A 24827-nucleotide genomic window follows, 5' to 3' on the forward strand; every position below is an offset into this window, starting at 1 on the left:
TGAGATAACAGCAAACACCACTGAAATTCAGAAGCTCCCAGGCTGCTGTTAGCACCACCTCTCCCATGCCAGAGTGGCTGGTTTAGTCTCATGTCCAAGGCTCCCCAGCGCTGCGGCTACTGGCTCAGCTCTGGTTTGGAGAGCGCTGTCCTGTGAACCACCTTCAGCCAGACATGGAGCTCAGGTCCGAGTGAAGCACCAGGCTGGGGTCCGCACTGCTGAGATGCTCTGCTCCAGAGACCTGTGTGAGAGCGAGAGCAAAGCCCACGCAGGGCAAGTAAGGGGCTGCAGGACCAGGGAAGCACGGCAGCAAATGCCCCAGCCCCTTCCAAATGCCCTGGAGAATGCAGTGCTGGGGAAATGTCCTCACCTGTGATCCCACAACAGACAGGACAAATCACCCCTCGTGCTCACGGGCCCCAGACTGCAAAGCCTCGTTACAGGTGTGGAGGAGGCCCCAGAAGGGAGGTGTCCCTGTGTTGCTTCGTTTGGGCCAGAGAAGGGTCAAAATGTTAGGTGCATGTGTCTGCTCACCTGGCTGTCCTGATCCATGGCCCGTACAGTCATCGTCAGAGCCCCTGCTTTGGTCCTGGCACTCTCTGCCTGATGGAAGAGGATGAGACACATTATATCCTCCTACATCCCCCCACCCTGGTGCGGCCCCCTCCGATAGCCAGTCCTGGCTCCCTCCCGGGCACGACGCTGGGAGTGCAGCTGTGTGCCCGCAGCTTTGGCCAGGAGCACTTACGCTCGCTCTGAGAGAGAAACTGAGCTTTGCGCTGCAACCTTGGAGAGGATCTCCCCGGAGAACTGCAGGGACAGGCAGCCCTCGGGACCAGCGTGCAAAACCTGCTGGCTCCCCGTGCGGAACGTGGCAGGATCAGCCGAGACGCTCCCCTGTTGAGCCGAGAGTGCCTCAGCCAAGGGCATTTTGCTGCCAATTCGTTTGTGGAGGGGACGAACCTCCACCCCTGCAGTGCCAGCTGGCATGAGGCAGGCTTGTCCTTTCCCTTGGCCCTTGCCCAGCTTACGAGCGCTGTGACAGTCCCAGGCCAGGACTACTTGGCTGTTTAAAACTCTACTGCATAATCTTTCTGCCGTGGGCAGCAAGACTCCTCCCCTGGCTTTCACAACACGCTTCCACAGCAAAGGTTGACAGTGCAGGGACGATGCCAAGGGAAAGAACAGTGGGATGGATAGGGAGATGGCAGGGATGGGGGGCTCTCTGGTCCCCCAGACAAGGAGCAGTGTCTCTACCACAAGCCCAAGGCATGGAGTAGAGAGAGCGTGGCAGTCCTGATGTTTGGAGACTTGGCAACTCTCGCCCGGCTCTGTTTGGAAGAAGGGTGAGGAGATCTGCTAATCTCAGCACTTCCAAATTCCCCAGAGCTGCTGCTTCCCCTCCTTTTCCAGCTTCTCAGGGGATCAGCTGCTAAGCATCCCGAAATGCTGGGGTTTGCTCGTTTCTGCCAGAGCACAAGGAAATGCTTCTGAAGGGCTGAACAACAGATGGGATTTTTTTTTTTGGCAGCTAAAAGGCAGTTAAGTAACCCACTAGAATTTGATAATGTCACTAGAATACATTAAGAATATAATCTCGGTAGCAACCCAAAGATAGGGATGTTTGTTTTCATGACACACTCTGTGAATGATTACTTATGACACCACTCCCACCAAATCCGTTTGCAACACCAGCCAGCCCAGAGCCACGGGCACACTGAGCCGCCCCGTGGCCACCAGCAGCACTGGGAAGTAGAAGCACAGAGAAACCAGACAGTTTGCACAGCCCGGGCAGGGGACCCAGGTGTCCTGACACCTGCGTATTGACCTGACCTGCCTTGCACTGGCAGAAGGAAGAGACGCGTAATTAAAACTCTACAGTTCAAGGCCTGATGCTACTCCCATCTCTGCCATGACCCACCACGTGACCATGGGCAAGTCACTTTGGTAGCTGGTTTCTGCTTCCTCACCACCGATGTCCCTCGATTTTGAGGGTTCAGGGCTGCAGCAGCACCCATTCTGTGCAGGAGAGCCCAGGGCGGTAGCAAGGCCAAACTCCAAGTGGCATTCCAGAGCCGGCACTGCCGACCACACTTGGCTTATCACTGGGCAGGTGACTGTTTGCTGATGGGGATGTCTGCAGGGACAGCCCCTGCCAGGGAGAGCAGGATAAGAGAACACAACGGAGGACATGAAGCTGTGGAACTTGCAAGCAGCTCCCTGCCTGAGGGACCTCCCAAAGAGGCACCGGGAGGGACTCTTAGTAAGAGAATTAACTCAGCCTTTCCCACACAGAGGCAGCAGCGAGGCTCCAGGGGAAGGGAATGAGCAACGCTGGACTAGCAGGTGTTGAAACGCCCAAGCCAAGCTCTGGGGCCTCCATCAGCATTCATGGCAGAACCTTGGCGGAGCAGGACCAGCGATTACAGCTGGGCTGGCGTTAATCTGCTCATCTTGGAAGGGAGTGCCAGCTTCTGAAATTGCTATTTCCCAGAATATGAACTCTGTTACGCGAATGTAACCGGCAATGAGAACCCAGCCCCTTTTCTCCAAGCCATTGGACTCTACAAGTACCAGATGTCTGATGGATCAGGAAAGCAAGGGTGCTCATAGGCATGCTGCGATCCCCCATCCTGGTGCAGGTGCAGCAAAGCAAAGCTGCTTTAGGGAGGAAGATGTCTCACCTTCAGCTCTAGAAGAGGACGTGGAGACCATCTGGGCTGGGAAACCAGAAAACTCCACTGGACACCCATGATCTTTTCCAGCTTGCAACAAAGACCCTGGGCCATCCCCAACAGGCTGGTGGGGGCAGTGACCAGGGGGACTTTGGGCTCAGGAGCTGCCCCAGGATGTGGCCAGGTACCGTAACTCCTGCTGAGGATCGGCCCTCGCCTGGCCCAGGTGCTGTAACGTCGTGCAAGAGGCTTTCTGGCGGGGAGGCTGTCAAACACACGGAATCCTTCTTTTATGGCGAAGTCCCAAGCCAGGTCGGCCACGAACTCTGCATCCTCCGGGCTGCTTTCGCCTGGGGCTGGCCTCCCTGGGGACAAGAGAAGAGTAGGACATCTTTGTTTGAAAGAGCCTGAGTCATGTAGTCACATCCCAAACAGCGAGATCGGGCCAGGCCAGCAGGACTCGAGGAGACTCCTCTCTAAGGAATCCGAAAATAACATCCTGTTTTTCTCTGATAAAGACTCCCAGGGCAGACCTGATGTATGCATATAAACAGCACTGAGAGTTCACACCACCTCCCCGCTTTTGAGCCTCTCTTCGAAGGTGGTGCTTAGTTCGAAGGTCTGAGAGCTCCACCTGTAGGGCACGGCTCTGAGCTCTGAACCCTGGCCTCGGCTTGGTTCTCCCATGAAAGAAAGTGATCACACAGCAACCTCTGATCAGCACAAACATCAGACAGGAACAGACCAGACTTTGCATCCAGCAAAAAGCAGCCGCTGGGGAAATGCCCTGTGTGTGCTCCCCTTTGGCCCTTTTTTCTGTTTGCAGGACACAACCTGACTACACAACACAGCCTGAGCGGTTACAGCAGCCTCACACCCTCCAGAGCCTGTGCTGGAGCAGGGAGGGAGCTCTGTGCTTGACAGGACACTCTATTCGCATCCCTTTTGTCTACAATAACTCGCTGCATGATTACTCCCAAGTCACTCATCTCCAGAGTGAAACAAGATCTCTCTTTTTGATCCCTTATTTCCCACAAGAGCTCTACGCTGAAAGCACAAGATTACCAGACATGCCAAGCTTTGCTGTAGCACCTGGAATTTTGGAGCTCTCGGGGTTCACAGCCATAAGTGCCCAAACTCTGCAGCACATGCTGCCGGTCTGACCTCCCCCGGTTCACTATGAGAGCCCTCCCCACACCGGTGCTCGTGTGTCTGTGCAGAACAAGGCCGGCGTGGTTGGGTTTCTCACCTGCCAGAGAGCGTTTGTAGAGTCCCTGCAGCATTGCAGCCAGTCGGAAAAAGGCAAAGGCCATGTAGAAACTCCAGTTCTCTGGGCGCTCCTCTCCCATGTGGCCACAGTACATCTGGGAATACTCCTCTGCCGTGGGGACTCCCAGGTGCCCCAAATCACAATTCTTCAAGCCTGGAAGACGTGAAGAGGCAACAGGGAAGCAGCAGACAGTGAGGAGCTCAGAGCTTTCTAGGGATTCCGTGAGGCTTGTGGCAGAGCCATGCAGCTGTGGAGCAGCGGAGACACCTGCACCCATCCACACCTGCACTGCTGCCATGCTGTCTCCATACATTACAGTGGGGGTTTGGCACCAACCCACGTAGGTGAAATGCATATGGGGCAGTTTTCTTCGTTGGGGTGAGATTGTGAAAGCAGTGACTGATGGATCCTTCTCCTAAACAATGGAGTGATTTTCCTCCCTGTTTACTCCTATACTGTTCTTTTTAACAAGTGTCTAACTTTGTGGACAAACCCCTTCTGGGCTGGCCTGGTTCACAGCTTTCCCACCCAAAAGAGTTCCTCAGCTTTACAGCTGAAGAGAGAGGGAAAATAATCCAAACTAATTTTTAAACATAGTTTTGCAAGCTGTGAAGCAGGGTCCTCCTCTCTGGGGCCATCCCTGACACGACTGCTAACAAAGGTCCATGTGCATGACAGGGTGACAGTACCAACCAGGCTAGGGAGCGCGTGGCAGAGTATCTGCCAAATGGGTGGCAGATGTGAGACAAACTGGGGATGGGGCCACCATGGCACAGCGATTACTGCACATGGAGGGATGCAGGGCTCTTCAGGGAGGGGAGAAGGGGCAGAGCAGGGAATGTGCTACGAGATCCTCAGCCCTTTCCAACTGCCATGAGCCCAACTGTCAGCTGAGCTCTCTGGGCAGGAGCTAATCTGTTTCTGAACGCTGGTTCCTCTCTCCGTGTGTCAAACGTGACTTTGCCCCTCTCTGTACCTCTCAGTGCATTAAAGTGAGGTGGCAGGAAGTAGGCCATACAGTTATTCGCCAAATCAGAGATGGGATCTCCTAGAGTTGAAAGCTTCCAGCCAAGGACAGCAAGGACTTCTGGCCTGTCTGGATGAAAGACCAGGTTGTCCATCCTGTATCAGAGGGAAAAAGAGATCAGAAAAGTCTCAAGAGGGGGCAAAAAATGCCAGTGCTCAGCAGCAGTAGGTGCTTTCCAGTGCTCTTCAGTCTCTTCAAAAATTGCTTAGTCCTTTGGGAGGCTGCGCAAGTGAAAGACTAATTTCTGCAAGCATAGGTCAGGGAGGACAGAGATTACTCAATAGTGAACTCCCTGGTTAATGATGAACTGAACTGTGCTTTGAAGAATGAAACCAAGTTGTTCCGGGCCTCAGATCCTTAACAGATGTTACAGGACAGGCTAGCCAAAAAGTGAAGCAGGCAAGTCACTGTCCAGGGGGATCTTCTGGTCGTTTCAAGGGCACACAATAACTCCAGGCCCTGCATTGTCATCTGCTGCAGATTATGCATAGTACAGCCTTCAACAGTTTGAGCCCCAGGAGAGGGCAGCAGCCTACTGAGGAGGAAACGGAGAGGGCAGCCATCCTGCCAGGGTGCAGAGAGCTCACCAGCTGCCAGTCACACAGGAACTGCGTGCGCTAAACCTTGCGGGAAGGAGCCTTGGCCCAGAACTGGCACAGAATTGGATGTAAGGCTGCAGCCTCACATCCCTGGCAGCCAGGGTCTGACAACACAGAAGTAGCTCTCAGCATCCCTCACCTCTGTCCCTAGCCACCATGTTCCTGCATGACTTCACCTGTAACACTGGCAGGTTTTGCCATACATCCTGCAGCATCTCACCAGCCACCCAAACTCTTTAAGCACCAAATATCATTAGCAACATGCACCAGGACTGATATCTGAGTATTGCAGAAACAGTTGATGATCCTCCAGCGTTAGAGCAGTGTTTGCAGTGGTCGTGTGAAGAAACTCTGTTAACACCAATGAGGCAGCAAGATTGGAATCGGACATCAGGAGTCCAGGCTTTCAGTTCCTGTCCCCAGTTTCCCTGCTCTCGAATGGGCACTGCTTTTAAACTGCCAAGATCGGTAGGCAGATAAACACTGGGGAAAATACGAGAGCTCTGGGTGCAAGACAGCACCAGCCAGGGCTCTTGGAATATGTTTCTCATGACGGATGCAAAGGATTTGTGGCCCTCTAGGTCTCATGACCTGGGGGATGCTGGACATGACCCAGAGCCCAGCTTTCGGACTGCTCTGAAGCTGCTGCGCCAGCCCAACTCAGCACCTCTTTGGAGTCTGCATCTTGCTTTACACTCTGTCTCCCTCTCCGCTGCCCGGGATGTGCTGCGGGGCAGGGCTGTCAGCCAGGCAGTACCTGAAATCACCATGCACGACTGTCATCTTCTGAGATTCAGGAAAATGCAGAGGCAACCACTCGATGAGTCTCTCCATGGCTGGGATAACGTGAGTTTCCATAGCTCGATACTGCTTTGTGCAGGTCTCAACTTGCCGCTGAATGTAATTACCTGTAAAAAGGGAATGAAAGCTCTCAGGGAAAGGGACAGGCACAAAGAGGCTTCAAAAGAGATGCATAAAAGGTACATGCAGAAACAGTCAAACAGCCAAGCAGATCTCAGTCCAGCACCCTGAGATAAGCTCCAAGAGTTTAATTGTGATTTCCAGGGGTCTCATACATTCTTAACTGGGCATGGATTTGATATTCTGGTGGAAATAATCAGATCCTGGACAAAACCATAACTTCTCCACCAACTCCGAGAAGCTGAGATAGCCCTGCAGAGAGACTGGAGGAGCTGAGGACCTCTGGTCAGAGATGGCAGCAAACAAGTTACTCCTGCACCCACAGTGCAGCTCTTGGTCATGGCAGGAAGCTCTGGGGACTATTAACAGGAAACACAGACCTGGAGGATCTAAAGCAGCTCTCCACACCCTCCCACCACACCTGGGGATTCAGACACCCTGCTGCTCATCTTCGCTTTCCCAACTGCCCCCAAGTTTGGCCCAAGTCCTGTACCCGAGCCCATCCCTTGAAATGCTGATACACAGGAGAAGAAAGCAGTGATAGAGGATACAGAGCCTTCACTCACCCTGCTCCCTGAGGTCCTCCAGTTTGGCTGCTCTGAGGTCTACGCTGTGGATCTTGGAGAGGACTTGACTCATGGCAGCATAAACAGCCCTCCGCTCGCTAGGCTGCAGCGCAGGGAGGGAGGCGTCGCTGTAGACATGGCCAGCACAGTGCTCCATCAGGTAGAAAGGTGTGCCAAGGGTGCTGGGGAAGCAAGGTGGAACCAGTGGGTCTGAGGTTAATCCTGCTACCTACCACCCCTCAAATCTCACCTGCACCTTGAACATGCCCCCAGGCCTCACCTGCACGGCAAGGCGAAGAGCAGCCTCAAGAGCCCTTGAGCACGCACGCCCAGCTCAGGCTGCCAGCCTGTAGCACACGGCTGTGGCATGGTCAGCCCCGATCCCTCCAGCCCCAGGAAGCTGAGGAGCTACAGCACCAACCACCTCCCTGCCTCCCCTGCAGTGAGCTCTGGAGCTGGGCTGCCAGACTGCAGGCAACCATCACGAAAGGTTGACACGCGTTTAACTGCAGTGCAGAGACTTTATTGCTGCAGCCAGCAGAGATCTGAGCGTAGCTGTGCTGACTGCAGGCTAGACAGGGTGTCCTGGTCGCAGACTTGCTGCTGTGGCGGCTGTAGAACTTGGGGCAAGTCTGAGGACTGGTATTTAGAAAAAATCACCTCATTGGAAACCTGAGAATATTGAGTCAGCAGGAAGCCCTACAACGTTGTTTTATAGCAGCTTTTCAAAGGAAGACAGCATTTTGATGAATTGCTAAAATAAGGACACACCTAAAACAAGCCAAATAAAAATGTTACTGTCCTTTGAACTTCTACAGGCTCCTCTAGCCTGAGACTGGGCAAACACTAATTAGACCAGTGCACTTTGTGAGGTCTGGCTCCTTCTCTTCCTCTCCTCGTCTTTGAGGGAATCTGGCTGAAGTTGTCAAGCACAGAGTGAAAGCTGAGGGACAAGATTACCTTCTGTCCTCGCAGAGAGCAAGTACAGTGGGAACAGGAACACCAGCCTCAGAGAGTGCCTTCAGTACCCTGCCAGGGCGAGTCAGAGAGCCATGTCAGCACAGAAAGGCATTAGGGAATCGATACTAGAACTGCATTGTTGCTAGGCAGACACACAATATAAAAAAGAGCCCTGTGCTCAGTTTTAAACACACTAAAATAGCATGGCTGGGGGTAGGGGAAAGAAGCACGTCAAAATCTTTGTATGGCCCAGAGCCCCGAGACCAACACACTCTGAAAAACCAAGGGGAGATCACAGCTGCTCCCCCACGAGCATCCTGCTGCTCTGCTGCTGAGGCAGAGATCTCCGGCACAGCAAACCGCTCTGCAGCACGGGGCTGGCCCTTCGCTGGGCTCCTCACCGCTCAGCCGCAGTGTTGTGCTGCAACCTCTCTCCCACCCAAGGTGCCAGATGCGACGGTGAGATCCTGCGTCTCCCAACACGTGCCGGGAGAGCTGTGGAGTGCTCCGTGGAGTGGGGAGAGTGCTTTTCACAGGCACAGGGTCCTAACTGCACGCTCACCGCCAGCTGCAGGGCGGTAGCACAGCCTGGTCTCTCAATCCAGGACTGCTCACGCTAGCTGCAGCAAACGGACAGATCCCAGACTGAATCTGTGCAAAATGCAGGGGCGGACGATGTGGGAGGCAGGTGTGTGAACTGTGTGTGTGATGTGGAACAGACAAGCCAAGGCTGGAATAGAGCATTGTCCCTGGACGGGGTTGTTTGGGATCTCCTACAAGTCTTCCCTGGTCAGCTGGCATGAGGAGCACAGCTCCTTCTCACCTGTATTCTCTTCTGACAGCAGGCCCCGAGGGATGCAGGCTGTCAGAGGGCTCCTTCTTCAGCACTAGCAAGCGATCTCCAAACTTGACGTAATAGGTCCGGGCAGACTGTCCGTGGCCAAACTGCCGTAACACCAGTGGGCCTGAAGAGTTGAGAGCAGGGCGTCAGCAGACAGAAGCACGAGCTGGCATTATTTCTCACCACTTCTCCAGTTTTACTTCCCCTTCCTGCACCTGGGTCTGAGATCTCACTTGCAGCAATCAGGAACCTACACTTTGCTCCTGTGTCCCAAATCCCTGGGGAGCATGGCAATTGCTCATAGATGGCTCACAGGCCAGGAATATTCCTGGCACCTCTTTGGCAACTTGTGCTCAACCCCTCCCAAATGAGGAAGTCCTAAAATGTTGTTTCCCATTTTTGGGAATCACTGAAACGTGAATGGCTGCAATATTTGCTTGGAGATTAGGAGCCTTTCATTAATATTATTTTTCAATCCATCTGTCGTGTGATGGAAAGAGCCAATGGCTCCAGAATATGTGAGCTTTCAGGCTGAAGAGCAAAAAGCACTGCGATACCTGTTGCCTGGTCACTGAGAACATTTTCAAGGTACATTTGCAGACGATCTTTTGGGATTTCCATGCTTGGTCTCACTGAACAAGTATATGGAACAAACCCTTGCAAAGGAAAACCCAGATAGGTTTCCAGCTCTTTGAGTGCTACTTCTGGATCATTGACCTGAAAGCAGGAGGGAGAAACACGGGGTGATAGTTAGAAGATAAAATTGCTTGGGAAAGAAAGAGCTCTGCACACTTGTGATGAATTTATCTGAGAGTCCAACAGCACCGAACCAGTAAGACACACAGGAATTCACTGGTCAGTCCCTGACAGCACAGAGAGCCTCCCGCCTTCGTCTCTGTCCCGGGGACATACCTGTTATTGTGGCATAGGCACTGTGATCTTGGGCTGGGCTAAGAGCTGGAATTCCCTGTGTGCATCCAGGGGAGCAGAGTTCGCTCTTCCCACCAGTCTTTCCCCCTCACCAAAGTAAAACCCCTGTGCTCACTATCTCCAAAGCCTGGGGGTTAACCAGTCAGTCGCCAGCGGACAGATCCATGAGCTTCTAGAAATTTTTAAAATATGTCTTATTTTCTCACATCAGATGGATGTGGTTGTCTCAACCATATGGTTAGGGCTGTTCTCTAACAGGAAACTGAGGTCCATAAAGGACAAGCGACTTCTCCGAGGTTACACTGGCTGTAGGGTTTAGAGCTGTGAATGAAACAGGCCAGTGCAGACTTTGCCAGTAATCCCCCCCTTTAACCCCGCCACATCCTGCAGGAATAAGGACAGGCTGAAACAAAAGGCTTGGCAACATGAGTCTGCCACTGCGATTGAAAATCCTGAGCCATTCAAGTCAAACACAGCTTCTGGACTTAGAAACCATACCCAAAGCCTGCCCTGGCTGCATCGCTTTGTACCTTCACTGTTTTAATGCCAAGCTGGGCTGCTGCTTTTAGGTTCTGGCTGCTGTTGTCAAGGAAGATGGATTCCTGGGGCTGAACGCCCAAGCGCTCCAAGCACAGCTTGTAGATACGAGGATCTGGCTTGCGCATTCCTTCCCGATAAGATTCAACCATCTACGGCAACAACAAATGGATTATGCGTGAGCCTACTGTGACCAGAAACATCTGTGCAGTGCTGGAAATGGAGGACGGGAGGGTGGGAAAGAGACTGACAGTCTAAGTAACATGTGAAATAAAGGACACGGGGAATGGAGGGCTGACAGAGCTGGATAGGATGTGATTCAAGTGACTGCGTGGGTGCCAATTGCTTGGCTGTGGCTCTGTCAGCTCAAATAAGCTAAACAGGATCAGCCAGTCCTTGGATGGAAGATATCCAACGAGATGTTACGATGTGGGAGACTCGCTGGATGTCCCAGACCGTGCTGAACCAATTGCTCAATGCTGTCCAAGAAAGCCTTGGATTGCATTCCAAATCATCTGGAAAAGTGGTGTCCTCACCACTGCACCTATCAACCACGCCAAAGCAATCTTCACAGCAGCAGAGATGTTGACCATAATCATCTGCCCAAATTTGGATCAAAAAAATCTTGGGTGAGTCTCTGAATACCCACATTGCCCTCAAAACCGTAAAAAATTCAAGCAATATTTCACCCCTGCACTGACAGACACTCTAGGAATAGAAATGAATCTATTAGATAGACATAAAAGCCAATCCTAATGGAAATCCACAGACAATTAATTTTTTTTTTTCACTAATTACTGTGCAGTGCTGTTGCCTGCTGTTATAGAAGAGCCACACCGCATGAGTGATGACACCGGATAGGCCATGGTTATTAAAGTGCTTTGAAACAGTCTGGGATGAAAGGTACCACAGAGCATGACTCCACTAAGCGAACTTCACAGGCACTGACGTCACTAGTATAATGCACAGAAAGCCGAGTCGGTAATGACATAATGTTGACAAGATGGCTTTAAACAGTCACGGGTTTTAAATGTACCGATACGACTCTTCTTTGCATATTTTGTTGTCCCAATCAAGGCTATAAAACAAACTTAAGTCATGAATAAACTCCTGAAATTCCAGGATGTGAGTTGGGGCACACAAAAAAGCAAATTTTCTGTCCTGCTGAGGTGAGTCCTTATAGCTTCCTGTTAAAGTGAAGCCACTCGAACCGTCCTCGAGGTTCATGGCTAATCTTCTGCTTCATCTTTGCAAAAGCAAAGCGTGCTGGGAGAGGGGTCTCTGCCTGCTCGTCAGCTCAGACAGATTGGCATGTTGGGGTAGTGGGATTTTTCTAATATGGGGGATGCTTTGCAATTCTTTGGGATGAAACAATCTTTAAAAGAGCAAGGACTAAATATAAAGCAAGCAGGGGCACTGGGTAATAACATTTATTTCTTGTATAGTGTTCCAGCTTCTACGTCCTTTATCGACATCGCTAGCTATGCCTGTTACACGTATACTTGTGGTTGCGTGGGCATTTTGCAATGTATTTTCAAATGCACAAGTACCTGCCACTCACTCAGACCCTCTTCAAGGCCCAGTCACTACAGCAAATTATGCCAGGAAACGTTTTCACAAATGTTACATTTATGTCTACTAATACCTGCTGCTGGTTGCCGTTCATTTGGTACCTGCATGTAAAGAATTTCAGTTGCAGCTTTCTATAGACCTAGCTACAGAAAAGCATTTTGGAATCCATCCAGGCTTACCACATCAAAGTGCTTTCGGTCTAGGGGCAGAAAGCTGTCTCCATTCAGCAGACAGAAGTTGTTGCTTAGAAGAGCTGTCTTAAGACCTTCTGCACGGATACACTGTACTGCTTCTGCCATTATGGGGAGCTGTTTTATCATCTCATTTCTGATTAAGTCCAAGAGAAAAGAGTCCACTGGAACACAGACATTTGCCTAAGAAACCAGAGAAACCCCGAAGAATGATAATTAGCCATAAACGGTTTTTAAGCAGGGAGGAAAATAAGAGTGGTTGAGTAGGTAGGTTGCCTGATCATCTTATCTTGCTGTCCTACTTCCTTTGGCAGCAGAAGGCAGTCTGAGTGAATCTCCCAGCTAAATTGCTTAGACCAAATAAACAAGTGTTCTCACGTTGCTAATTCTACAGAAGCAGCAGCAGAGATAAAGGGCTGATTTTGGGAAAGAGAAATGCACTAGGACTGTGCCTGCCATGGAATCAAGGCAGGTTAGAGATAAATACTGCTTTACCATTCAGCAGACACGAAAGGAATCTGCATTTTAGACTGAGCTGTTTCAAAAAGACTTTATTCAAAACAGGATTCTTGCACTGTGTTCCTAGAGCTGTGGAGGGGCTTCTGATCTTAAGAACCCTCCCTGAAGACCATGGCCTCCATCCATTGAGCGTGCCCACGTACAAACTAGCAGCAAAAGCCTTTTAGCTGACCTCTGACTCTCTGACTTTTCATCTTGGCTGATCCTAGAGATGTCTTGAAATAAAGTTATGAAATATGCAGGAAGAGGCTGGTGGAAGTGAAGGCAAATTCAGCTGACCACCCTGCCTGGGTACCAGGATGATGATGGCAGTGAAAAGACTGCCCTGATCAGACAGCAATGCTTCCTAGATGGTAAATCCAAACCTTCCATCAAAGGATTTCTTTTAAAAGCTCCTCCTTCCTCACTGGACCACCACATTGCAGGATCCCGTTTCCCTGCAGTCAGGAAGCACAAAGAGAGGAAGGGGGAGTTGGCTTACAATCTCAAAGCACTGCTGTCCCAATTCCTGCAAAAACTCCACAGTCGTCAGCTCTCCTCTTGTGTACTTCAGAGAGGGACTATTTTCCCCTCCAGAGAGTATAGCTTGCTGGATGGTGCCAGCTGGAATACAGTTCCGGGCCTCCCAGTCTACATAAAGAAAAGTAAGAAAGCCAGGAGAGAGCATGTATGGCATCATCACAACTGGGAAATTAGCTTGAAATCCCTCTGAAGTCTGATACATCGACCAGCACTCGCGAGAACCGATGTGCTGGACTGGGGTAATTTACCCAGACATGGAGAAGAAGTTTTGGCATTTCCCCGACTGAATTTTGGTGTGGTACCCTTGGGGTGAAAACACGGAGTTCTTAAAGTGTCCCGAAGGACCGCACCTACGTTGGGTGGTATCAGCCGGTGTCATTACAGGACAGTTTAATTACCAGATGGGTTCAGGCCCTGATCTAGAGCTGTCAACGCAGTTGTCAGTTGCTGTCAGTTCCAGTACTTCTGATGGCACAATAGGTACCATCGTCACCATCGCAAGTTCTTGAATATCGTACCAGAACCAGACAGGGAGCTGACAGGGACACCTGAAATTTATTTCCCCTCCATGCATAGAAACACCAGGAGCAAATGAGAAATGAGAATACACACCCGCGGCAGTCTTGTACGGGGACGGGAGGAGGACTCCGCTCGCATCAAAGATCACGGCTTTATAATGGCACCATCCAGATCGCCTCCGCCGAATTAACCCCTGCGGGTGCTGCCGGATCCTGGCACAGAGCAGGTAAGGGGCGCGGGCAATGCTCCTCAGGTACATGCTGCGGAAAATTCGCAACCGGCCCGTGCCGACCGAGGAGAGAGGCTAGGACGCAAAGTATAGAATTACAAGGGTAAATATTTATTCATGCACATGAAGTGTCCCGGCCAAATTGGGGCACCTGAATGTGTTTTTACACAGGGTCCTTATACCCTTCAAATGTTCAGGGACAACATAATTTGACTAATCACTAACACCCACACTACTGATTACTAATCATAGCAAAACTTTGCAAAGCGACTATATTTTTGCAATGTTCTTGTTGCTTGTCCATTGATCCAGATGTCCCCGGAGTCAGTCTTGCTATAGTTACTTTTCTATGATCCAGACATGTTAGAGGGGCTATAGGGTGCTGGCGTTATCTTGATTACCCAGGGGGATCGTTTGTCCTTCCCGGACAGCTCTGAGCCGCGAAGCAAAGTCCTTATTTCCAGGCTGTCCTTTAGTTTCTTTTACTTAAGCATGACCCATACCAACGCCTGGCACAGCCCTGAGCTGCAAGATACCAGCGTGGCGGGTGTGAGGGGAAAGGAAGAAAGGGGGGGTTATTGTTTTTTTTGGGGGTGTGTGCTTCGGCCTAAGGGGATGGTCCCTCCAGCGTGGCTGCGTTGCCATGGTAACGGGGCCTGTGGCTCTGGTGCAGGCCTGCCCAGGCAGGACTGTCACCCCCCTTCTTCCACCCCCAGTGTCCCATCCCTGTTGTCAGCCCTGAAGTCAGTTGTCAGCCCTGTCAGTCCGCCCCGTGCCCCGGCCCCCCTAGGCCTAGTCCAGGCCAGGCCTTGCCAGGACGAGGGCAGGCTTCACCGTGCCATTTGACCCCAGCCCCCAACTCTCGCGAGAACACACCTGGAAGTCTCGCGAGGAGCAGCCGGGCACCGCTCGCAGCCCCTCGCCCCGTCCTCCTCCGCCGCCGCCGCGCCGTCGCCGCCGCCTCTACGTCATCACGTCGCGGGGGTCAGAGGGGAAAGGTGCGGGAGGCGGAAGCGGTGCTTCATCTCCGTTGGCGGAGCGCGGTGGCGGCGGCCCGCGGTGCCCGGGCCCATGAGCGTGTCCCTGGTGGTGATCCGGCTGGAGCTGGCCGAGCACTCGCCGCTGCCCGCGGGCTTCGCTTACAGCGCGGCTGGTGAGTCTCTCCGGTCCGGTCCGGTTCACTCCCGGGGAACTGGGCCCGGGTGCGGGTCAGCCCAGCCCGCCATGGCGGGAGAGGGAGCTGTGCCCTGTCCGCGGCCCCCAGGTGCCCGGGGAGGGGCTCGGGGTCGCCGTCCCGGTGCTGCCGGTGGGTGCCGGTCCCGGGGCTCCGCTCCCACCACCCCGTCCCAACGCCTCCTTTTTTCCTGCGCAGCTCCGGAGATGGCCGCGGAGAGCACCGGGGCGGCCCCCCCTGCCCTGCCGTCCTGTTTGGAGGGGAAGGGCCCCGGGGAACGGGCGGCCATCCTCCACCAGCACCTCGGCCGCAGGGAGATGACCGACGTGATCATTGAGACCATCCAGCCGCGGCCAGGTACCGGCCTCGGGGGGAGGAAATGCCTTTTTTTCGGGTCTGTGGTGGTCGCCCACCCCGCTCGTGTGGCGGCCTCTTGTTGCGGAAGGCGAGTGCAGGGCTTCCCAGGCGCCGGCGGCAGCTGTCGGTCAGCGCGGGGGTGGTGGAGGTGCTGCTGGGTTTGCGGGTCTCGAGTCAGTCGTGGAGTTTGGAAAACAAAGAGAGAAGTTAAGGAATGTGAGGGGTCCAGATAGGAGAGCTGGTTATTGCTGGCAAACATTTTCCCCTCCATAAAGGGTTTATTTACTTCGGGCTGTGCTGCGGGCTGGTTGGTGTTTTGCTTGTGGCCCGTGGGATTGGGACCGTTCAGCTCTGCAGACGTTAAATTCCCTGACAGAGAAGTTTAAAGACAGAAACTCCCAGGTCGCATCGAATGTCCGAGCTGCCACCGGAGCAGCACAGGAGCAGCTCGCTGCCGCGGGGGTCCCCTCGCCCGCGCTCAGCAAACCGTCCTGGCTGCTTTGCGTTGATACCTGTGCCTGTCGGGATTTCACCGGGCACGGTAGAAAACTCGCCTGGCTTGATCCGCAGCACCGGGTCCTGCCAGGGGCTCGCACCGGCTGTCTGGCAGCTCTGGAGTTTCCCCTGGAACAGCAAAGATGAGAGGTGTCTCGTTCTGCTGCTTTCCAGGGTCGTAATTTGACTTCTCGGGGTGCTGTTGTGTACACGCAGGCTGTGCTTAGGGAACAGCAGGCATTTCGGATGCGCCACTAGTAATGTGGAAACTTTTGATTTGTAAAAGATGAAACAAAAGCTGGCATGGAAGGGAGAAAATCTTCAGAGGCTGCATCTGCCGAGGACAAAAATAAACATGACGATCAAAGTAAAGAGCGTGAGGCTGCTCCAGACTCGCCTTCAAAACAGCTCCCTGACCAGATTTCCTTCTTCAGCGGGAATCCCTCAGTTGAAATCGTTCACGGCATTATGCATCTGTACAAAACAAAGTAAGAATGCTTGACTAATTGTAGCTCTAGTGGGAGCAGCACTCCTGAATAATGCCGCCACCCGGAAGGGTGAGTCTGTCACCCCGGGGCTGTGGCTCCTGAGCTGGGACAAACAGGAAGGGTGACTGGCACCCGGGAGGGCAGACGAGTCCACCCAGCTGCGGGTGATGCCACTCCAGGTGGAGAGGGCTGTCCCAGGGGCTGTAATAGTGTAAGACGAATGTGGGTTCCTAAAAAATGATGTTTGAAAGCAGCTTCTCAAGGGATCCCACAATTAAATTGTGATCTCTGGGGTCTTGAGGAGCTGTCTGAGGTACGATGTTTCATCCCGTATTTCAGGGATTACAATTCCATGCCGTTCCCCTATAATTGCATGAGAACTTCCATTTCGGGTCTTCCTGAAAGCTACCAGGAGACACAAAAAGGGTATTTGAAATACTAACAAGCATTGCTCATTTGTTGTAGGAATAGTTCTGAGCATCTGTGGCTTGCCAGCTTCGACTGTTGTTATAGAAAAGCAGATGTCAAATTATTCCCGACAAAACCGTTGTTTATTGGAGCTGCCCAGTTTAATCCTTTGCTAAAGAGTAATAGTTTCACGTGGGTACATTGGACGCTTACCACAACCCCTTGCTTCTCTTTCTTAATATCTACAAATGTGGAAAAGAGGATTAAGATTGACCACAAAGCTATTGTAGTAACTGCGGCTGTTGCAAGTGTGATGTATCCAGCTCTGCCTTTGTCCTCTCTGAAATGACATGAAGTTGTGTCACTGTTGTCTTATCAGCAAGATGACCTCTTTAAAAGAAGATGTGAGGCGCAGCGCCATGCTTTGTATCCTCACGGTCCCTGCTACGATGACCAGTCACGACCTGATGAAGTTTGTAGCTTCCTTCTACGAAGTAATCGAGCACATGAAAATCATCCGAGATTCCACTCCAAACCAGTACATGGTGCTGATAAAGTTTAGCTCGCAGGTAAGAGCTGGAAGTCCCTTTGCTGTAGAAGGGACTGCACTGCCATATACAGCTGCTGTTTAGGAGTGCTGTCTGGCTTCACTGGCCAGCTGTGAGCCAAGATTGCACTTTACCCTCGGAGAAACAGTCCTGTCCTATCGCCTAGAGCTTTCCCAGGGCTGCTGACTAGGATTAGTCCCACACCTTGACCTGGAGCCAAGTGTCTGCCGTGTTCTAGCTAGCCTATTTCTTGTTGGCAGGATATTTAAAAAAAATAGTAAGGGTAAACAGTTCTCTGCTATCTCAGAGCATGTTCAAAAAGAGGGTGATGCATTGTACTATGCTGAACGGAAGGGACCCAGCCAGTGGGGCTTCGTTTGCATTTTAGGAAAGACTTGTTCTGGTTTTCTGAGGAGCTGGGTGGTCTCACTGCCACTGTCAGTGCAGTGTGAACAGGACAGCCTCCCCCAAAACTGGGAGTCTAAGGGATGAATTGATAACCAGATAGCACAGTTTGCTGCTCACAGGTCTTCTTGAACTATGTCGCTTTAAGCGTTCCCCCTGCCAGTTCCTGTGTGGACCCTCTCATTTGTACCTTCTTTTCTCCCAACTGCGAATGACTTATTTTGGTGTTGGGGGAGAGGTTTCCCCCAGCCGTGAATACTGTGTGAGATACTTCCCACGCCTGTTGTGCAGATGCAGTTTTTGTGTGTGTTTTGTGCTATCTGCAGTAGTGGCAAAGATGCATTTTGTATATCCCTGTATCAAATTTCCGGGGCAAATATCTAGTGCTAAACAGCCTTGCAGCAAATCCTTGCAGCAAACTTGTACTCAATTCACTCTGAAATTCCTGTTTATTAGGAAATTCCCTGAAGCCCAGTTCCCCAGTGACCCCTAAAGGCAGCAAAAGCAAATCTCGTGGGCCTTTATGCTTCTGGCTGGAGTGATCAGAAATATGGGAATGTGGCATTCAGCTAATTTGCCTCAATCTGGTGTGATCATTTGTGAGAGAAAGGATTTGGGGAGGTTACTGAGTGAAAATGGATGATGTATTTGACAGGTTTTGTTTTGGTTCTGCCTCTTTGCAAGTGGTTCAGAGCACGCCTGAATTGCGGCCGGTGAAATGGATCCTTTCCCACAGTTAAATTGTTGTTGCTTTCCCCGACACAAGTATCAGTGTCCTGCAATGTGGCCCTCTTACATTTTCCCAGAGACCAAATTTGCTTTGCAAATGCACTGAAAATGCTGACAAAGGGCAAAACAGATGCTGAAGGGAAATCTGTTATTCCTGCTGAATGCTCAAATATCAGAGTAGCTGTCACTGCTGTGAACTTCACTTCTTGTCTTTAAGTGGTAATGCTAAACCCAGTGCCAAGATGCAATGCCTGCTGGCGGGAGCTGACTGAAATATCTACCCTTGTATTACAGGGCTTGGTGGAGGGGAGAAGAGAGGATACAGCAGATTTCTCCTCCTCTTCCTCGGTTGTGTCAGCTGCGAGTTTTCTCTTTTTAACTGGCTCCCTTTGTTTTGGGCATAGGCTGATGCAGATAGCTTTTATATGGCATGCAATGGCCGGCAGTTCAACTCTATAGAGGAGGATGTTTGCCAGCTGGTGTACGTGGAAAGGGCTGAAGTCTTCAAATCAGAAGATGTAAGTTTGGTTTGTTTTGTTTTCCCTGCAGTTCAAAGAATTTTCACAATTATTTGGACTGGGCAGAACGCTGCAAGGACTGCTTAACTGTATCAACCCGAACTCCATTTCCCATTCTGGTGCTGTTTCTGCTTGGGAGAGTTTGTTTGGTGACTGTGGGCTTCATGCGTCGCCACTGCAGCATCTCTGACCTAAACCTGCTGTGGGTCGTAGATCTAGCGAATCCAGAAAACAGACTGGGGCTGGTGGCAGATCCGCAGCTGCGCTGAGCCCGTGCTGTGAAGAGGATTCTGGCTGCGGTCTATTGAATGTTGAGGATCGCTTTCTTTTTCAATAGATTTCTCACTGCTGTGTAGACTCACAGGATTACTTTGTAGTGTTTTTGTACACTAGCGCCAGCAGTAACGAGGGAGAAATTTGACTTTTTCTTATGTGGGCGCTTACTGTACGGTGATTGGAAGGTGCTGAGCAATTTGTCTCTGCTTGTTCTTTTGAAGGGGGCCAGCCTGCCTGTGATGGATCTGACAGAGCTCCCGAAGTGCACAGTGTGCCTGGAGAGGATGGATGAGTCCGTGAACGGGATCCTTACCACGCTGTGTAACCACAGCTTTCATAGCCAGTGTCTGCAGCGGTGGGAGGACACCACGTAAGAGGCTTTTCTTTATTTCCACATCTAAAACTCTGTTTGAGTGTGGTGGTTACGTGCTGACAAGACTGGTTCTGCTCATCAGAGTGTGGGGGCAGGAATTACTGCAAATTCTAACGCTCTTTTTTCCCATTAAGGGAATCCCAGAGAGAAATCTCCCCGCCAAAAGTAATTGAACAATGTTTCCCGTGGGCCTCACTGCTAAGGCAGGAAGGGAGTTGTAGAGAAATGCTGATTTATTTTAAAATATTGTAGGATAAAAATACTGGGGTAAACAGCATTGGATGCACACACAGCCTTGTTTCACTCAGTCTTGTGTGTCTGTTCAGTCGTTCGTTTCCTCGGCATAGCTGAGGCTGCGCTGTAGGCAGATCTGCACATCTTTTGGGAGCGCTGCAGGGCAGCGGTCTTGCTCGTCTCCCTTAGATGCTGGGAGAGGATGAAGAAGAGCTGGGCAAGAGCAGGTGTACAGGGGGACAGGACTAGAAAGTGAGACAGAAGGGAGGCGGGGAAGGAAGGGACGATGACAAGATCACTCAGTAAATCGGGAAGGGGAGGCAGCTGCTCTAGACAGGCTGTATTATCCAAGGTGGGTATGGGCTGAGTGATGGGAGGCTGCGTCACTGGCCTAGGGAAGCCTCCGTGGCACTGGGCAGGGCTGGGGGTCGGACCTGTGTCTGTCCTTAAAGCAGCTCTTCTTTTCACTGCTGCTAACCCTGTCCTCTTCTTGCTCTTACCATCCTTCATATCCCTGTAGATGGGGATTTCCCTGTGTCTGAGCTCCTGACTGCAGACCCCCCGACGGGCACCCAGGTGCTGCTCTCAGTTGTGCATATTTTCCATTGTTCTGGACACCGCTTGCTGTTTCACAGCACATCAGGCAGCCATAGATACTGCAGCAGAAGGCTGCCGATCTTCACTGTGTTTTCTTCTCTGTCACTGGTACCGCTGATTGCCCGATGGAGTGTGAGGAAAATTTTAGCCCTCTGAATATCATTGTAAGCCAAAGTAACAGAACCTCGGTAAGATTAATCAGATTTGTAGCTATTCAAGTTTATGGGCTGCTTTGGTCCATAAATCAAAACCAGTTTAAATTTGAAGCAGTGGAGCTTAGCCAGTGTAGGAGCAAGATCCAAAATAGCACTTAAATATCTAATACACAATTTAAGCAGAACTTATGCTAGAAGAACGATAAAACGATAAAAAAACGATAAAAGAAAATCCCTGTCCACTTTGCATAGGTGCCGTGGAGGCTGTAAGTGCCTGAATTTGTATAGAAAGCTGACTGCAATCCAATTGTCTCCTCCCTTGAATATTTCTGTAGCTTATCCAGCAGCTAATGAAAAATACATAAACAGTCCTGGCAACAGGATGCACAGCCTCAGTTACCCCGCTCCCTAGCTGAGCTTCTAGTGCTTAGGGTCTGGACAAAGGGTCCTTCTGGTCTTGGATCTTCTGTCTTTCTGGCAGCAGCGGTGTAGTTTCAAAAGAAACGATAGTGGGGTGCCTGCTACTGATTCTTTTAGGGTACAGTCATGGGATAGTCTTCCTGGAAGGGCTGAGACTGAATCCATTGGGTTGGGGTGAGATTGAAGCATCTCCTCATCTCCTTAGGGTCGGTTTAAGTACTAAGGTATGTTTGCAAAGTGTAGGTACCTCCCTCTGTCACTCGTCTGTCCTCAGCAACGTGTAGTTACAGCATCCTTCCACTACAGTGTGTCGCTGCTGCATAAAACCCTGCAGGTAATGGAGAGCTGAAGATGTCAGTTGGCAGCAGTCCGGAGGAGCAGTGTTTAGAGATGTGTAACACATCTATACAAGTGCTTCTTGCAATGTTTATGGCTGTGGCAGGGAAGTGTTTCTTGAGCTCGGTTGTGGCTTTTGTGCTTACTGGCAGAGGCTGAGGTTGCTGGCAGCCCCACTGAGGCTTTTGGTTGCAGATGTTCTCTACACCTGGATTGCAGCAAAACCAAATCAAGCTGAGACTGTGAAATGGCTTCGGAAGAACCATTCTTTGTTCTTCTGTCACGTACTGGCTTTAAAAACAGCAGCCTTGAGTGGAATGGAGGCAAATTTGAGTGGGGCAAATGTGAGCTGAGATGCACGCACATAAGGAGCGTCCCACTGCATAAGGCATTTACTTTGAGCTCTCTGGCTCTCTTTTTAATTACCGTAATATTAAGATGGAGCTCCCTGTGTCTAATCATGATGCTTATTGCCCTCTAGGTGTCCTGTCTGCAGATACTGCCAAACGCCTGAGCCAGTGGAAGAGAACAAGTGTTTTGAGTGTGGAGTTCAAGAAGTAAGTAGGTGGGTGGATGGTGAGTGAGATCTAGACTAGATCTGACTGCACAGCTGCTCTAATTGCTTTTGGGGTTAATTCTGTGGCTGCTTTTGGGCTGATTTTACCAGTCAGTGGTGCGTCTGCTTTCCTTTTGAGTTGGAATCGGTACTGGGAAGGGATCTTACCTCCCAGGCTTCCTGTTCTGACAAACGTTTCTGATTCTTAGAAAGAAGTATTAGCAGATAAGCTGCTCAGAGTGTGCGTCATCAGATGAGTATGATAGGAGGCAGTAAACTAACACCAAACTTGGTGGTCCCTTCTAGTCCGTGCTCTTCAGAGTTTGCTTTTGTGGTCCTGCTGAGGTGCCTCGTTCGTTAGTTAAGGCCATTCTTGCATCCATGCTTGTGATAATCTATCAACATACCCAGCTCTTGCAGGCTTGCAATTGGCTTGAATGAGCAGGTACCTCCTTCTCTTTAGCCTTCCAGCTGAGCAAGGCTTCAAAGGAGGGGGAAAAGCAAACGCTGTTCGCTTTCTAAGGAGGTGACTGGATGTACGCAGCATCCGAAGCAGGCCATCGGTGTCAGATCACACTTTCTCAAAGCGCTGATACCGCTGCTTGGCAGTGCTGTATGTACAGAGCTTTCTCATTCTGTTGACAGAACCTTTGGATCTGCTTAATATGTGGGCACATAGGCTGTGGCCGGTACGTGAGTCGACACGCTTACAAACACTTTGAGGAGACCCAGCACACCTACGCAATGCAGCTGACCAACCACAGAGTCTGGGACTATGCTGGAGGTAAGCATCTGTCTTCCCCTCTTGTAGGATGACCTTGTTCGTAAAATGGCTTTCGGGACCCCTTAGTAAGAGTGCTTGTGATAGACTTTACTTGGAGATTAAGGGGTTTGCATCTGTACTAATACCTTGTCTGTTGGGAACATCCATCTCCTCTCTAATAGCAATTTTTGTGGGTCTGTAGCAGATGGAGGAGGGAGAACATGATTCTGTAATGAACCAGGGCAGTCCTCTAGTCTCTGTGGAATGTGTTTGTTACTCCCTTTCCATCAATTTGCCCTGAGGTATGGGAACGGGCTGTTGTAATAAATATCCTGTAAGGTGTCTGTGCGAAGTCTGCTAATAACAAATACATCTGTTGTTGGCTTTCTGCCTTGCTAATACGCTGTTGCAGCAGTCTGCATGGTTAATTGTGCTGCATAAAGTATTTCCACTGGTGTCAACCTGGGTGTTCTTAAGCTAAAACTCCCCGTGGTTGAATTTTCTCTCTTCAGATAACTACGTCCATCGACTGGTTGCAAGTAAAACCGATGGGAAGATAGTTCAGTATGAATGCGAGGGAGATATGTGTCAGGAAGAGAAAATTGATGCCTTACAATTAGAGGTAAATATTTTTGCTTGTTGGACTCTGCATTGTGCTGCTGTGTGGAAGTGTTTCAAATCCAGATATGACTACAGGAAAATTACATCAGCTTATGCAGCAGACCTGCTCCCTGCATGTAGGCAATCATCTTCAGGCAGAAGCAGGATGTTTTTACTGCTTTTTTTTATTATTTTTTTAAAAAAACTCTTCTTGGCTCTGCAGAGCCAATGCAGCTAAGCGTAAGCTGGCTGCAGTTTCATCTGTGTTCGCTGGTAGACTGAAGATTAGCTGGTTACTCTGCTACACTCAGCTCATTGGAGAGAGAAATGGGTCCGAATACCCAGACTCACTCACCAGACCCTTCCTAGTGGATCTGTAACTTGGTTTAAGAGCCAGGATGTGTATGGAACTGTCAGTTCGAGTAATTTAGCTTGTAAACTGAGCAAGTACGTAGGAATCCATAGCTGTGTGCTTACCTTGGCTATCAAGGCAAGCTGACAGGCTCGTCTGATACCAGCCCTATTCTGCTCCCTTCTCTTGAAGAGAGAATGATTATTTTGTACCTGTTGGCCAGCTTCTCCTATCCTAACTAGAAGGGTAAAGGAGAGAAACTCAAAACTACTGCTCCGCTGAGCAGATATACTGCAGCATGATTTCAGCCACATCAGACACAAGGGTATCTGAGGAGGAACAGCCCGTAGAGACCAGACTTCCTAAGCTTATTGCTCAAATATTTATTTGGTTGCTTTTCCATCAATTTTCTGAGTAAGGCTTAGATGCTAAACCAGCTATTTTTAACCCTTTTTTCTGGGAGGTTGGTGCTTAAAGTATGTAAGACCTCTCTATCTAGCTTATGAGATCTAAATGTTTCTAGAGAGAATGAATTTGGCAGTGTATTTTGGCGCTGGGATATTACTGAAAGTGTTCAAGGCTTTTTGCACATGTTTAATTCTGTAGTGAATGCCTAATTTGGTGCTTATTAGCCTGACGATAAGAAATGATCACGTTTCCAACATTCTCATAACTCACTTGCAGAACCAGGAGGGAAAAGATGGGATGTAAGGCATATATCCTGTTCAGATGCCAACATAACATTGGAATGGGCCGTACTTGTTGGAGAACAATAGTTGTGAATAGTTACACACGGCTGAGGGTGCTTTCCCAGAGACATTCTTACAGTGAAGCTAGATATGTGCACTTAACCCTTCTGCCTTGGGTTTTGGGCTGTGAATGGGGAACTCAGCAGCTCAGCCTTTGGGATCTCAGACTCTCGTGGCAGGGGTGGTTGATGCTTCATTTTCCTGTGGAGTGTAAAACTTGTAGAGATTTATTGTTACTACCATGAAAAATCTGTCTCCTCTTTAAAAAGTTCTTGGCTTGATACTGGGTACGGCGTGGCGGAACTTTTACTTGATCCTTGCTGTTGTGCTCTAAAGGCTTTCCTTGACTTCAAAAAATCAAGTGATTTGATTTTGAAATCAAATTGGTGAAACACATCTGCTGGATCTGCAGTTTG

General features: G+C 50.5%; 2 protein-coding genes across 3 annotated transcripts in view; one reads left to right on the plus strand and one right to left on the minus strand.

Moving 5' to 3' along the window:
• On the minus strand, nucleotides 1–14832 carry ACAD10 (acyl-CoA dehydrogenase family member 10). Its single transcript, XM_075167628.1, has 15 exons — nucleotides 14755–14832; nucleotides 13743–13953; nucleotides 13090–13238; nucleotides 12078–12272; nucleotides 10320–10478; nucleotides 9417–9576; nucleotides 8842–8983; nucleotides 8019–8087; nucleotides 7059–7240; nucleotides 6329–6479; nucleotides 4922–5067; nucleotides 3925–4098; nucleotides 2685–3040; nucleotides 535–603; nucleotides 1–241 (listed from the first exon to the last, which is right to left on the minus strand). Exons 2-15 carry the CDS (start codon nucleotides 13906–13908, stop codon nucleotides 164–166), a joined length of 2196 nt encoding a protein of 731 aa, XP_075023729.1. The 5' UTR covers nucleotides 13909–13953; nucleotides 14755–14832; the 3' UTR covers nucleotides 1–163.
• The window catches only part of BRAP (BRCA1 associated protein), a 15932-nt gene continuing 5857 nt past the window's right edge, over nucleotides 14753–24827 (plus strand). Inside the window, exons 1-9 of one of the 2 annotated variants that reach the window (XM_075167629.1) lie at nucleotides 14753–15031; nucleotides 15251–15409; nucleotides 16191–16392; nucleotides 17180–17369; nucleotides 18887–19000; nucleotides 19498–19646; nucleotides 21873–21948; nucleotides 22593–22731; nucleotides 23223–23332. In XM_075167629.1, the coding sequence (XP_075023730.1) occupies nucleotides 14950–15031; nucleotides 15251–15409; nucleotides 16191–16392; nucleotides 17180–17369; nucleotides 18887–19000; nucleotides 19498–19646; nucleotides 21873–21948; nucleotides 22593–22731; nucleotides 23223–23332 (1221 nt within the window). In that variant the 5' untranslated portion in view covers nucleotides 14753–14949. The remainder of the gene's footprint in view (nucleotides 15032–15250; nucleotides 15410–16190; nucleotides 16393–17179; nucleotides 17370–18886; nucleotides 19001–19497; nucleotides 19647–21872; nucleotides 21949–22592; nucleotides 22732–23222; nucleotides 23333–24827) is intronic. The other variant, XR_012676434.1, reaches the window with a different exon arrangement.

This window comes from Calonectris borealis, chromosome 18, assembly GCF_964195595.1.
Source record: "Calonectris borealis chromosome 18, bCalBor7.hap1.2, whole genome shotgun sequence".
In the NCBI taxonomy this organism is placed as follows: domain Eukaryota; kingdom Metazoa; phylum Chordata; class Aves; order Procellariiformes; family Procellariidae; genus Calonectris; species Calonectris borealis.